The 16,239-nt window shown below is 37.9% G+C and overlaps 1 protein-coding gene across 1 annotated transcript in view; it reads left to right on the top strand.

Annotated features, from left to right (window-relative positions):
• LOC149285346 (lysine-specific demethylase 4C-like) overlaps window positions 1-16,239 on the top strand; it is a 178,208-nt gene that overhangs the window by 127,975 nt on the left and 33,994 nt on the right. Inside the window, exons 15-16 of the mRNA XM_089495504.1 lie at window positions 4,546-4,601; window positions 9,279-9,387. Of these exons, the coding sequence (XP_089351630.1) occupies window positions 4,546-4,601; window positions 9,279-9,387 (165 nt within the window). The remainder of the gene's footprint in view (window positions 1-4,545; window positions 4,602-9,278; window positions 9,388-16,239) is intronic.

Raw genomic sequence — 16,239 nt, 5'->3', positions numbered from 1 at the left:
GGGCTGGACTTTACAGGAAGTCGTAATGCAGGAAGTGCAAATCAGAATTGGTGGGAAAAATGATTAAGACATATACCCATAGCCCTGTGTATTTGGAGTTCCTTATGTTGGAACAGCAGATATATTTGGGTATGTCTGTAAAAAATTGAATAGGACCGCTATTTAATGCAGTATGTTGGCACGCTTAGTATTTATTCGATATACCTCAAGTCCTGTTTTGTCCAAAAACCTCCATTTTGAGTCAGTGTTTGAAAGACAAAAACGAAAATCTGTGTGAAACAGCAGCTCGTAATGCCTATGCAGAGAAATGAAACATTGTAGTAAATAAAGTGCAGTGAAGTCTGGGCATCACTTTTTATTAGTCTAGGAGAATGACCTTGAATCCACCTGGGAATAATTGTTTCTGCAAGCACGCAGAATATCGCATAGCTAATTAATGTAATTAATATTAATGATTCAAATTTATATATAACTTCTGCAGTGTGCACAAAGGCAGAACATTTTTCTTTTTTATCTGACATTGTAATGCACAAGAAAACCATAGTAATAAAAGACACCTGGCACATTTAGCATAGCTAAAAAACTTTGTTTTTTGATCTAAGATTCTATGGCATGAAGCTGTTATGTATGTATTTTAATGGCTACGTAGTGCCATGTTTCATCTGCCATTTGAAAAATTGTGCAATTCTTCATTCTTTTGGCTTTGTATCAAGTGGTGGCTGGAGCCCTGCTTTCTTATTGTTCCTGTTAATAACCTGGAAACCTGCTATACAGCAGCTGTTGAGCACAATAGGTATCTAGAATACATCTGAAATATGGTAGTGGATGATCTTATGCTTTATATCATAAGATTCACTTCAATATCTTTTCAAGGTCAGGCGGTCATAATTCTATTTTTGCACCACGGAAAGTGTCAGAGTTGACTTAGCACATACCTTCAATTCATTTTAAGCTTGCTATGTACAGACTTAAAAGACATGACAAAGATGATACATCTCAATGCAAACACTCTTTATGCATGAACACAAAAGCAATGTCCCCAGGGATAAAGTACTTTGTTTTATATAATCTGTAGAACTCTGTTTTTGGCTGCACATATGGTCTCCTACAGAAAGATTCATATACATTTTTTGGAAGTGTGTGGCTGATTTAAACCCTTATTATTTTGTCATAGAATAATTGAAAAAAACTTAAGTGAAATATTTTTGAACATATGAGGCGCTCAAAACGCTAAGAGGCAAACACATACAGAAGCATATTTTATCAGGTAATTGGGCGGTATTCAGAATATACCGACATATTGGTTGTGAGTATATGTTAAAAATGTGTAATGATGGGAATAAATAAAGAAACCCGGAGAGCATTTTGCTCTATGGAGGGACTGGTGATTGAAAAAGCATCCTTGTTGTCAGTAGGTTTGCATTGCAAAGATGAGGTCATCTGGTCAGAAAATGGCTTTATTGCAGTGGTATCAACATGAGTCAGTGAATGCTTGCAGTCCAACAAGTTTTAGTTTTTTTCTGTCATTGGATGACCATTTCGGTTTGTTTATGGCACATATAATGCTATTGTGTGCTGCTTAATTTGTAGCTCAAGTGGCTTCTTTTGTAGCTCAAGTGAACGTCCATCGTATATACAAGATTACTAAATCCTTTAATTTGGCCTTGATTAATAATGCATATTGCAAATGAGCAAGGCAAGTTAAGAGCTAGGCATTTCCGTGCCTCATAGAGTTCCATGTGTGGGTCATGAGATAACATATAGAGGGCCCGAGGTTTGTACCGAGCAGTGCGTTTCTTAGACTTGTTTATTATGGGATGTTAAACTGTAAGTTAAAGGATGCATAGTTCTTAATGGCAAATAAGTAATAAAATTTACATGTACCTAGTATTTTGTTTTTGTCTGGACACAGATTCCATGTTTACATGCTATTCAAACATTTTGTTCTTCATAAAAGGTCCCGTTCCACATGCTGTACTCGCGTTAACACACTTACAACTAAAAAACCCAATGCACAAACCCTTCCCAGAAATAATTATTTAATCATGTAAAACTTGGTATCTTAAGTGAGACATTTTGGCATAGAACACTTGTGTTACGTGAAAATCAGGCACTGTTTTTGTGATACACCGAATTGGCTCTAATATAGGCCACACCCTTAAAGTTTTGTGCTATTTTAAAGAAAATAATATTTTTTAAAAAATAATAGACAGTGGAATGTAGGGCTGCAACAACTAATCAATAAAATTGATAATCGATAATGAAAATCGTTGCCAACGAATTTCATTATCGATTAGTTGAATCGATTTGTATCGATTATAAAATGAGGGTTTTTTCAGAGCAAACGCTCTGAAAATACCCCTCATTTTATAATCCGTTTAGTCTGACTCGAAGCAGCAGCTCCTACTTACCAGTCCCTCCCTGTAATCACTGTGACAACTGGCCCCGCCCCCTTCCTTCTCCCAGAAGGCCAGAACCACATGGCTGTGACACTCATCTAACTGTAATTATAAAATTAATATTTGGGCTGCTGAAAGTTAGGGGAGGTGGGGGTTAATTTAGGGGCAGTTATGGTTAATGGGGTGTTTAGGGTTAATTTAGGGGCAGTTATGGTTAATGGGGTGTTTAGGGGCAGCTATGGTTAATGGGGTGTTTAGGGTTAATTTAGGGGCAGTTATGGTTAATAGGGTGTTTAGGGTTAATTTAGGGGCAGCTATGGTTAATGGGGTGTTTAGGGTTAATATAGGGGATGCTGTGGTTAATGGTGTGTTTAGGGTTAATTTAGGGTAGTTGTGTTTGATGGGGTATTTAGAGTTAATTTAGGGGTAGTTATGGTTAATGGGGTGTTTAGGGTTAATGTAATGATGAGGACTGAGGGTTAATTTAATTAATTTAATAAAGTTAACTTAAGGCGCAGTTAGAGGTAAAGGGGGACAGACTAAAGGGAATCTAAATCCTGGGGGCAGTGAAGATTAACCCAGTACTTATTTATAAAAGTATGGTGTCAGTGTGCTGTGAACAGGTCTGTGACTCTATGAGGGGACTATGAGATATCTGGGGGGGTATAAGGCATATCTGGGGAGGATGGAGTGACATATCTGGGGGTATAAGGCATATACGGTATATAAGGCATATGTGAGGAGGGCAGCGTGGCATGTCTGGGGAGGATGGAGTGGTGTATCGGGGTATAAGGCATATCAGGCACAGTGGCATATGTGGGGGTGGAGTGGAATATGTGGGAGGCAGCGTGGAGTGGCATGTCTGGGAGGCAGCGTGGCAAGCCTGGGCTCAAATGTGCATAAATTGGGGGGGCTGGTTGGGAAATAAAGACAAGAAATGCATTTTTTTATTCTGCTGTTTGTATTTAACATCATTTGTTTATTAAATTATTTTAAATAAATGAAAAATGTACATTCATTTTTTTTATCCGATTAATCGAAAAAATAATCGGCCAACTAATCGATTATGAAAATAATCGTTAGTTGCAGCCCTAGTGGAATGGTAAAACAGTATTTTATCTAATTTGTTATACAGTTTGTCAGCCTAGGTTATATATAAACAGAAAACAAATAGCTACTTTAAGGCCCCACCTTAATTCATAATACACCTTACTTATAGATATGACCCCTGATATGCCACTTTGCCCCCTGATATGCCACTTTGCCCCCTGATATGATTTATAACCCCTGATTTGCCACTCTGCCCCTAATACGCTTTATAACCCCTGATATGCTTTATGCCCCCTAGACATGCATACCCGGCTGAAGTGCAGGCAGCGGAGGTTGTCTAAGCGAATTGCGCAGACATCCACGGTGTCGGAGAGGAGGATCCGGGTCCCCTGCAGTGCTGCGGGGGATCTGGATCCTAACCCTGCTGCTTACCCTCAGCAGGGATACATGAAAGAAAAAAAAAAAAACCTGCCCGGAACTGCAAGTCCCGTGTTTCGGGCGACACGAACTGCGAATCCCTGCGCTAAACCCCGAATATATTCGTGCCAATACGGTATATATATATTTTTAAAAACACCTTGTATTTGTATGGTTTTTTTTTTCATATGTGGTTAAAGCTTCAAATTAATAAATAAAATTACAAATCCACGTACTGGCATTGTAGACTTTTTGCCTTTCAAGGTGTTTTAGTCCTTTAAATGAGTATATTGATTATGTATGGAGAATAATGAGAAGTACAAACTTTTATTTTCTGTTGATTTTGTGCTGCAGCACAAACCAATTTTGTTAATCAAAAAATTATTAAAAACAAGACAGTTTGTATTAGAGATGCATGTCAGACAAAGACCAGAATAATTTCTCCTCTCTTTGAAGGCAGACCCGAGAAGCTTTTCTGTATTGATGTTCTTTTAACTGATGTCTTCTAATAGTTCTTTTACTAAACAATTTTTTTCCAACTAAAATAATGAACTGGTCAGACAGTCCTTACGATTTATAAATTGCAGGTTAACTTTTCAATACACAACGTCTGATGGTCTAGTAGTAGTTACGTTTAATTGAGCACATTGTAATTATTTATCTTTTTCTCTTTTTAAAGGAATGCTGCCTTTGCAATTTGAGAGGAGGGGCTCTGAAGCAGACAACTGATGAAAAGTAAGTTATGGTACACGGTAACAGATTTACAATAAACAGTATTTGACTAATGGCTATTAGGTCCAATGTATGCTTTATTATCCAATATATTTTTTATCTTTGTTAGCTGGATCAGTTTATGTCTTGTGCCTACAGTATAAATGTATTCTTGTTTTGGTCTGTGTGATCCAATATATTGTGAGCTTCCTAAAATCCTTAATTAGCCTGAATTTTTCGAAACCTACATATTATAAGAAAATTCAGACAGTAAAATAAATAAATAGGAATGATCTCTGTAACTTGAAAACCCAGGTCTAAAATGTATGTAGGGTTGTGATAAATACAAGGCTTTTAATCTACGGAGTTCTGCACCAGAGAAGCAGACATGTGCCATGGTCACCAGTTGGGGTATGGCTTGTTTATTTGTCACCTCAAACTTGTAGTAGAAAGACAATGACAAAATCAGCCCCATTATATAATGGAGTTACATTGAGCTGACCCCATGTCCTAAATAGGACATGGGGCAAAATTGTTAACATGTTTTGGCAACTGAATTGCCAAATGTGGCCTATTACACCCCAAACCCATCCATCACTGTACTCAGGAGATGTTGCTGAACACATAATAGGAGGGTGTTTGACAGTGGCATATACCAGGAGCTGTAAATTCATACCTGAAGTAAGATGTGTGTGTGTGTGTGTGTGTGTGTGTGGGAAAAAAATGCAAAGAAATTACTACCAAAGACTGGAAGTAGAATTAGTTAAAATACCACCATGTGAAATACCGTGGGGTGTCTAGTTTTCAAACATATATGGTTTGATGGGGGTAAATTCAAGTGACCTACTTCAAATATGTCCTAGGACATGGGGGCAGAATGACCAGATTAGAGGAAAATGGTTTTGAAACAGCAATATACAGTATCTCACAAAAGTGACTACACCCCTCACATTTTTGTAAATATTTTATTATATCGTTTCATGTGACAACATTGAAGAAATTATACTCTGCTACAATGTAAAGTAGTGTGTGTACAGTATCTATAACAGTGTAAATTTGCTGTCCCTTCAAAATAGATTCATGTCTAAACCTTGGCAACAACCGTGAGTAAACCCCTAAGTGGAAATGTCCAAATTAGGCCCAAAGTGTCAATATTTTGTGTGGCCACCATTATTTTCCACCACTGCCTTAACCCTCTTGGGCATGGAGTTCACCAGAGCTTCACAGGTTGCCACTGGAGTCCTCTTCCGCTGGTGGATATTAGAGAGCTTGCACTTCCCAACCTTCCGTTTGAGGATGCCCTACAGATGCTCAATAGGGTTAAGGTCTGGAGACATGCTTGGCCAGTCCATCACCTTTACCCCCAGCCTCTTTGGCAAGGCAGTGGTCGTCTTGGAGGTGTGTTTGGGGTTGTTATCATGTTGAAATACTGCCCTGTAGCCCAGTCTCCGAAGGGAGGGGATCATGCTCCGCTTCAGTATGTCACAGTACATGTTGGCATTCACGGTTCCCTCAATGAACTGTAGCTCTCCAGACCATGACACTCCCACTACCATGCTTGACTGTAGGCACACTTGTCTTTGTACTCCTCATCTGGTTGCCGCCACACACGCTTGACACCATCTGAACCAAATAAGTTTATCTTGGTCTCATCGGACCACAGGACATTGTTCCAGTAATCCATGCCCTTAGTCTGATTGTCTTCAGCAAGCTGTTTGCAGGCTTTCTTGTGCATCATCTTTAGAAGAGGCTTCCTTCTGGGACGACAGCCATGCAGACCAATTTGATGCAGTGTGCGGCATATGATCTGAGCACTGATAGGATGACCCCCCACCCCTTCAACCTCTGCAGCAAAGCTGGCAGCACTCATACATTTATTTTCCAAAGACAACCTCTAGATATGACGCTGAGCATGTGCACTCAACTTCTTCGGTCAACCATGGCAAGGCCTGTTCTGAGTGGAACCTGTCCTGTGAAACCGCTGTATGGTCTTCCCCACTGTGCTGCAGCTCAGTTTCTGGGTCTTGGCAATCTTCTTATAGCCTAGGCCATCTTTATGTAGAGCAACAATTCTTTTTTTCAGATCCTCAGAGAGTTCTTTGCCATGAGGTGCCATGTTAAACTTCCAGTGACCAGTATGAGAGAGTGTGAGAGCGAGAACACCAAATTTAGCACACCTGCTCCCCATTCAGACCTGAGACCTTGTAACACTAATGAGTCACATGACACCGGGGAGGGGAAATGGGTAATTGGGCCAAATTTGAACATTTCCACTTAGGAAACCTTGGCACCTTTGTTGCCAAGGTTTAGACATTAATGGCTGTGTGTTGAGTTATTTTGAGGGGACAGCAAATGTACACTGTTATACAGGCTGTATGCACTCACTACTTTACATTGTAGCAGAGTGTCATTTCTTCAGTGTTGTCACGTGAAAAGTTATAATAAAATATTTACAAAAATGTGAGGAGTAAACTCACGTTTGTGAGATACTGTACTTATTGCCCTATAACTTGGGGGGAAAAAAACATTGGGTGTTTCTAAACTCAGGACAAATATTAGATTCTATTTAGCAGGTTTTTATCATTAGCTTTTGATGGGTGGGTAAAAGTCAGAAAAAGTCATTTTTTCCAATGTTTTCATCATGTATATTTTTTTAATAGTAAGTTATACGAAATGACCGAAATAATGGTATTATATAAGAAAGCCAGTCTTGCCCTGAAAAAAAACTATATATAACTTGTGTGGGTACAGTAAATGAGAGGGATGAACATTACAACTAAACGTGAGCATCACAGAAATGTTAAAACATCAATTGTAGGGAAAGGTACAAAAAATAAATAAAATAAAAAAAACTTCTGTGTTAATATTTTCTGCATTTTCGTGTAACTTGATACCCTTAAGCAGTTATATAGCTTTTTTCTTTGCAATAAGCTTATAGAACATGTTCCAGATGTAGCTATATCTCTAGTATGTATTTTGTGTATTTTGAAGGGGAAGAGCTGTTGTTTACTCTTGTTTATTTTGGTACCACAAAAGCACATTTCTATTGAGATTTTCTATGTCAAGCAGTTATTGGAGCTAATGAAACTGCTTTGTCAATGTCGGCAAAAACCTTATCATACCACAGCCTATTTTCTTTTTCCTTTATTAGACGTAGGAGAAACTCACAATTCCTTAATCTTTGTGTTTTTGTTGTTTGCTTGGTTTTTTTTTGTCAAAACCCCAGAAAACCACTTGACAATTAATAAATGTTTTAGAACAAATGTCTGCTTTCTTTTTGTTGAACTGATGTATTAAATCATTTATTTAATTGCATGATTACAGCTTTACCGTGGATCTGTTTTGTTTCGTTTGGTGTCCCATCCCCTTGTATTTTGCTATGGTCTGGAATTGTTAGTTGGTACTCAATATCATTCCTTTAGCAATCAAATTTGACATTTTAAAAAAAACATTCATTTAATAAAAATAAACTATTGAGTGTATGTTTTTGTAGATTTCAGTTAAGACAGTTACATCAAAAGAAAAGTTACCGGTTCAATGGAGGTATGAACAATTAGAACTTTCTAACTTGCCTGCTTGCACAACCAAGCGGGCTAACTTCTAAAATATAGGTAACAAGTGCTGACATGTAATGTTTTAGTTTAGGTTTGTTACCAAAGTACTTCAAAAAGTTAATTTGAGTTTTTGAAATTTAAATTAAAGTTTGGGGCACTGATTCATAAGAAATATGATTAAATGGAGAGTACATGGAAGGGTCACACAATGAATAGAGGGAATTGAATATTTAAAGTATATCACGTACAGAGCAGAAAAAAATAAATTCAAATTTACTGCTGTGGAGGTGTCCACAGGTACAAATGATTCTCCACAAAATGGACTAGATTAATTTTAATCAATATTTTACTTTAAGTAGTGATTACATAGTAGGAATTATTCACTTTAATTAGTATGTTTGTCCGAAAACGAGTAGGAACCCCAATGAAACAAATGAAACCGAATCAGAATTTTCGTTTGCATTTTGTTTTGTTTTTTTCACTCTCACTTTCACTCACTCTTACGCTTTCTCACGGTCTCTCTTAATGTTTTCCTGCCGTTTCTGCCAACCGCCTTCATGTCCCCGTCTCTTTTGTTGGCAGCTGTGCTTCTTGTCTTGTCCCATCTTGTTCCTCTTTCATCTTTGTTCTTTCTTTGGTCTTCTTATCCCCTCAGTAAATCTGGCCATTTGGAGCGCTTCCCCAAGAGGCCAGAATAATGCAGATGGATTCACGGAAGAAGAGAAAAGTACAGAAATGCTCCTCTTTCTCTGCAGATCCATCTACTTTATTCTGGCCTCTTGGAGTACTTCCTCAAAAGAGCTGGAGGTGCACACGATGGGGACAGCGTCTCCCCCATTCCTCTAATTGTTCCCAGTTACGGAACTGTTTCAGGAGGCCTGGATAACACAGCTGATAGCTGGGGGAAGCGGACCAAGAAATAAGACAAAAAAAATAAAAACAAGAAGAGGCAGGAAAAGAAGCACAGCTGCAGAAAGAGAGATGGGAGTGTGAGAGAGAGAGAATGAGGTTGAGTGGCATTGAATTTAATTTCCGCATTGAAAACACAATGTGAATTGTTCAACTTTGTGGTGGATACCTTTCTTTGTTTACTTTACGTTAACTGTTATATTGTTGTTTTGTTAACAATTACATTTTTTTTTTCCAGGTGGGCGCATGTGAAATGTGCAATTGCTGTTCCAGAGGTTAGATTTAAAAACGTGACTGAGAGATCTCAAATAGACACCAGCAGAATTCCACTGGAAAGGTTAAAATTGGTGAGTATCACCCCACTGAAAAACATAGTATACTGTGAACTATAGACAACCAACATTCTAACAAACTGGATATACCAAAAGTGCTTGACTAATCAACTTATCAGTTAAATTGTCACCCTCAACCCTTTATACAATAGAGTTAAATGCTGCTATTCTCTTGTTTATTATTATTATTGTGCAAGGAACAACTCACATTATGCAGCCAGACTTTTGTAATATAACTAAATAAAGAATTTCTTTACATTTATAGATGACTACAGCCCAAATATCCTTATTGATGAAGTAAAAAAACAAAAATGCAAAATGAAAGTTTTTAACACTTAACATAATCAGCAATGTGTGGGTAATGAATATGCCTAAACATACACATAATATTCTTTTTTTAATAGTAAATGTTAAGAAAATGTGTAGCTTTTAAAAAGTTTTACATTTATTTGAGTAGAGGTCAGCAAGCTTGCCAAAATAAACCACAAGCGAAGCTGCTGATGCAAGCCTAAACATGTCCTCCAAAAACACAATGCGCAAGGCCCCAAGAGCTGATCCACTTCTGGCTGTTGTTCCTCCCCTCCTGATGAGTTAGACATTGGGCACAAACTCTCATTCCCCCCCCCAGTGTTACTTATGACACCCTATCTTGTCACATAATGCATTATGGTGGATGTTTATGGAACTTGAGAAAAAGTAGTTTAGGCTTTCATTTGCAAAGTCTAAGCTTATTTATATGAATGTGACTTAAAGCAAAAGATAGCTTCCTTTCCATGACTAATCCCTCGTTAGTCTGAAAATGTTGCTCTTTAAATAAAACTAAATCACAATTTGGTTAGTGTGTAGGGCTGCTGCATTGGGCTCCTTCACATGTGGCAGACGTGAGCACATAAGAAAGCAAAGCAAGTTGTTATTTATTCATATATATATATAGCGTCGTCATGTGCTGCAGCACTGTACAGTTGGTAAACGGGACATAATAATTAGTGTATAACGTAACAATTTTGATTTACAAAGGCAAATGGCAAGAAAGGCCCTGTTCACACAATTTTACAAGTCTTGGCTAGCTCTATTTATTTAGTCGGTTGACTTATTGACTAATTTTCAGTTGGATATTTCTTAAGAATTTAATTAATCCTTTTCTGAATCATGTTGATTTTCTTCCCATAAAAGTTGTGTTATCCAAAGACTTTTTGGATTCGCTTTCCGAATATTGTTAAAAAGAATGCTAATGGCATTAAAGAGGTTTGTTAAGGAATGACACCAATTAGTAGGTGTGACTTTAATCCCGGTATAACTGTCTAATTTGAGTTTCCGTCGAGTCGTGTGAAGCTAAATAAAGAGGTGTGTGTGTTTGGTGCTAGACTGGATTTACAGCATCTCTGCAATAAACAGCCATGCAAATTGTATTGGGTTTATAATTTGTCGAGCAGCTTGTTTAGAAATTGTAGGTTGCAGAACATTATTAACTCGTAGGAAAAGTTGGGCTGAAGTCAAGAAATAGTGCATGTATTCAGAAACGCTAATATATATGTATGATGTTCGCAGGCCCCGGCAGTACATCTCTGGCATGATTTAGCTGGCACGTTTACTTCCCTGCCTGCAGTTATATTGTACAACCAAGTGCAAATGAATGTGCTTGCTGCCGCCAGTTTTATAGCACTTGGACTTTCGCATAGCTTTTCATCATGTAGGAGCGTGGCAAGACTCCTGCCTAATTTAGATCTTTTCATGTGTGATTTGTTCGTGCAGTTTTTCCTCATAAAATACAGCTGCAAAAGTGTCAACTGTGACTCAATATTGTGATAAAACAAACCAAAGTTTATCCTTGAGATTTTATTTTGTCCAAGGCTGAATCATGTGTAGGACCACGAGTACAGGTTTCATCATGTCGTGAGTTTCTGCACGTTTACTACAATTAAGTGTTTTCGTTAATGTTCTTAGCAAATGCAGTGTTCAATCTCTTTTAAAAAACAAAACAAAAAACATGCATTGTTCATTGCTTTATGTTAAAAATTATTGTTCCGGGTTTATTACAGTGATAATAGCTTGTAGAAACGCTATGCTGTGATCGCAATAGAATATTTTCCAGAAATACAGTTTTAGAGTGGGGGGGGGGGGGACGCCAACATGTTTGTGTCCTTCAAACAACACAGGACACGATGTGTAAACTTTAAATGACCTCCACATTCTTCCCAGATGTGGTACCCATAGACTCCCCAAGAGTTCAGGTACTCCATCTTTCTTCACATTATCAAAAGCAACTCAATCAGAACAACATTCGCTGGGGGGGGGGGTTCCTGGTCAAAATTAAGGACTTCCGATTTATTCCTATCTTCATCAGCAGATTTTCTGACATTCTTGCACGAGAACCATTTTCTCTATTTAATTAACACATGTTCATCTGGCAAAGTGACCAAATCACTGGTCATTTTATAATATTTGCTACAAGCATTGAAACATCGTCTTTTGATGGAATCAGTGAGCTTCGATGGATTGACTATAATCTTTTTAATAGCAATATTTTTTCTCAGCTGCTTAATGTCTCCTAACTGGTGTGACAAGACTTTGAAAATGAAAGTGCCAAATACATATGCTTACTCTCCCTTTTTTCTTTTCGGTGGAACATTCTCTTTATCGCATGGTGGCATATGATGAAGAAAGACGACCTGGAGGCAGCAATTTAATAAATTAAACTTGAACCTGCAAGGCACATTGTATGCCAAACTAATTTACTTGCTTCCAATGAAGAAGTCAGTAGAAATTTACATCAGGGTATTACAGGAATGCAAACACTTTTCATATGGTGCTACACAAATTAAATAAGAAAGGTCTAATGGAAACCTATTTGTACCTGAGGAGAAAAAGCATTTTCAGATTTATTAGTTGCATGCTATCCACTAGGACAAAAACTGTAAGTATATAAACAGAAGGGGACCGAATAGTCGTAAGTATATGGAAGGTCAGATCCATATGGTAGAGTTCCTAGGTAGTAACCGTGCAAACGTTTCTGATGGGTTAGACAATAATGGGTTCTAAATGTAACCTGCCAAACTTCATAAACATACTTAGTGTATTCACAGTGAGAGTGCATGGTTTTATTAAAAAGCTTTGTTTACAAGAAGCATGTGAAAATCACTTTGCAGTTTGAACCAAGAATATTGAAGAGGTGACAACAATCTAAACTGTTAATTAAGAAAAGCCTTTCGGCTACCAATGTTGCTACAGTGACTTTATTTCTGTTTGAGAGCGAATGAAAAAAGTATAATAAATAAATTGAGGCTCACGGGGGCATTTCAGTTAGACATAAACAAAATGTTTTTGTAGCTTTCAGCGTTTAACTGCCTATATGCTATGTATTGACTTTGGAGCGGACAATCATTGCAATGTCCTTACAAAATGCGTGTACGAGGCTCTTTTGTTGCATTATCTGTTGCGCCTCTTATTATTTTTACATTTGAAAATCCTATTTCTCTGTCAAAATAGAGGTGGAAAATGAGTTTGAGAATAGATGAAGCTGCCCCCAGGCTTTCAACGACCTCAAATTTTGTATTTGACAAGTGAACCGAGTATAAGCACAAGTGTACTCTGAGCGACAAACATCATTTTGAAAAGGGGTTTACACTACAATGATGACTGATCTATAAGCCTTTCAGTGTTTGTCAAGGGCCACAGCATTCTGCTAAGAAGCCTACGCACTTTCAGATCTGCAGCTGCAGGGAAATAATAGAAGGTTTGAAAGCCACAGATTGTGGTTCTGAAAGGTCCATCAATTTTGAGAATGGAGTGGTTTCACTGCATTGTTTTAGATGGAAAACATGTTAAAACGAAAAGGCCATAGTTAGCCACATTTTTTTAGCCATTTCTTTTAAAACTAGGAACTTTTCATGGATCCATTTTTCAATAGAAGTAGAATATTGCTTTTGATAACAAAAGGGTCTAGTGGGCAACTTATTGTTTTGAAATCAAATGGGCTTCACACAGTTAGTCTTTGTAGGTTTGAAATAATTATCCATTCTTTCAAATTTTTTGCTGCATTTACTAGAATTATTTAAGCGCTTTTCTCTCGGCTCCATTCCAGTACTGCATGGGTTACAGAAATTGATTACATTGTGTGTTTTTCCATTTTGCTAAATCTACAGAAGGATGACAGAAGCTCATCATTTTTTTTCCTTGCAGTAAAGAGCAAAGACATTTTTGACATTGATGCATGGCATGGCTATCATGCGTTGCCAGAGATGTAAAGGCTTATTGATTACCATGCAACATTTCAGAAAGTATTGCTGTAGAAACATTTTTAAAATATAAAGCATTATTCCTGCATGTTGTCAATGTCACATATCAACTTTAATCGTAAACTGTTCTAAAAAGGACGCTGAAATAAACAATGCAAAATCTTCAGGGAGATTTCTATCGAATGGGGATATACCTATATGAAAAAGACCATTTTAAAATAAGTAGTTATGGAAAGAGTCCAAGGGGTGGAAGGTTTGGCTGTTTTTAGATGGCTGTTGAAAAATACCAACCTAGTCATTTTTTTTTTTTTTGCAAGAATTAAATTAGAGAAATGAATGAGATGACAGGTGGGTAAAAATAACGTAGTTGACTCACGACTCACTAAAGGACAGTTAACAGGGGAGTTTGCAGATCAGTTGAGGTGTCAGGAACCTCAGTATGAGAAACAGCAATCCTGAGCACGTGAGACCATGTCACTATCAAGAGGTTTCAATCTGGTGATTCATCAGTCTGGTTCCTGACCGTTTTCATGGATTCTGGGTTTTGAGTTTGGTCTGCAACCCTTGGTACCTCGTTCTGGACTGACTATGTTTGGATTTGAAGAAACCGACGTTGGAGAGTTCCCTGCGGTCTCGACTTGCAGGCAGACTGGAGCAACTGACATTAGGTCCATTAGTTTCTTGCTGGAGGACCATGCCCACACCAATCAGCAAGAACAACTAAAAAAAAAAAACCAGCTTGGCGCATTTTGCACTTAATCATAAGCTTATTATTAAGCACTTAAGTGCAAACGCTGGGTTTTTTTGTTATGCTATGGTGTATTTTGCCCTATATAAACTTTATTAAAATGCTTAGAAGCATTGGACCGACTTCTAGGGCTCTGTAGTTTTGCTGTGAGCCCTAGTCCATCAACCTATTGAATCTTGTAGGTAGCGCAGTGCTAAGGCTGTAGTAGACAGCCATCTTTATCCTCAGATGTCGGCCTTCATCAAGTGCAGGGTCTGAACAAGCATCTGTCCCTGCACAGAGACTCCATCCTGACCTGGGACCTGCAGTTGTGACATGAGATTTTAACTTCTTGACTATGAAGGTCCCACGCCAGTGAGTTTCTGCTGCAGGGAGAGCTTGGCTGGCTATGGATAAGGCATTCAGTGAGTTTTTATGTGATAAAGGATGAAATCACCGTACTGGAAAGAGTACAGGTGTTTGTGGAAGAGAACATTTATCAATACAGTCTTTTTTTCCCCATATTGTTTTCTTACCTGATGCATATTTTTATGTTAAAATTATTGTTTTGTCCAATTGTCTGTTTTCGGTATTTGGTTAAAAACCATGAATATCCACAATTTTATTAATGGTCGAGTGCATTAGCATTAAGTGCATTCCCCTTTCCTAGCCTGTTTTGGAAGATGCGCCCTGTTTATTGAGCACATTGTTGTCTTGTCAGCCTGGTTCCAACCATCGTCAATCGACTTGAATAAGTCTGTTTCATAGATTTTCTGGCTGTCTCAGAAAATTGAAGCTGGTGGCAGTTTTGTTCTGAAAATTGATTACAACAAGAGCTTCCAGGTATAATAAAAAAAAATGCATAAGTATAACTCCTTAGTTCTTATTCTACAGGTTGTTATAGGGAAGCTGGAGCCATAAGTGCAGAACACTTTAAGAGCATATTTTATCAATTAATGAATTTTAAATTAATTTCAGAAAAATACAGCACCCGGACATCTAATTATAACTACTATGGTGCTTTGTTTAACCCAGTATGATGATTGCCCCAATTCATCAAAATTCTAGTACTCAGTGGTTTCCAATAAATGAATCACAGCTTTGTGAAAAAAGGCAGGCAACTCACAAATGCAAGTTGCAAAATTCACCTCACAACCTGACTTGCCAGTCTCCCATAAACAATTAGATTTTTTTTTTAAAAAAAGGAGGTGGTCACCTTGACCACCTATAAACTAAGGCAGGAGCAAAATTTGTTTGCACCTTATGGGGGGTTAAATTTAATAGAAAATTACCCCATGGGTGTCACGGACCTCATGCTATGCCTCAACCCCAATTTGGTCCCAATGTGGGGTGGTGGGGGTTAAATTGAGAATAAAAAATCCCCAAAATATATTGTCAATATCTATTAGCAAAGCCATTCAAATTATTTTTCAGATAAAAGAAGAGGGCCTGATCTCACATGCCAGAAGTTTGGTCAAGACCTCAATAGTGTGTGTGTGAGTGTATAGTGTTACAATGTGTGTGTTACTGTATGGCTGCATAAGTTAGCGTCTGATGGTAGCATGTGTGCGCGTTACTGTATGGTGTTTAAGTGTGTGTCAGCATATGTTTTTAGCATGTCTGTGTGTTTTACTGTATGGGTGTATGTTAGCGTGTGTTAGTAGATGGTTTTGGCATGTATGATTGTATCTTGTTAGAATGTATGTTTGTGTTACCGTATGGTGTTTGAGTGTGTATTAGTGTATCATGTTAGCATGAGTGTGGGTTACTGTATGGTGGTAGGGTGCATGTCAGTATATGGCATAAGCATGTGTGCATAGGTTGGAGGCTTGGGCTGGGATGTGGCAGATGAGGTTCAACACAGATAAATGTAAGGTTATGCACATGGGGAAGAAAAATCCAGGC

Source organism: Sceloporus occidentalis, unplaced genomic scaffold, assembly GCF_023333645.1.
Source record: "Sceloporus occidentalis isolate IW3139 unplaced genomic scaffold, rSceOcc1.0.p SCAF_80, whole genome shotgun sequence".
Lineage (NCBI taxonomy): Eukaryota > Metazoa > Chordata > Lepidosauria > Squamata > Phrynosomatidae > Sceloporus > Sceloporus occidentalis.
This window is presented reverse-complemented; position numbering and strand designations above follow the sequence as displayed.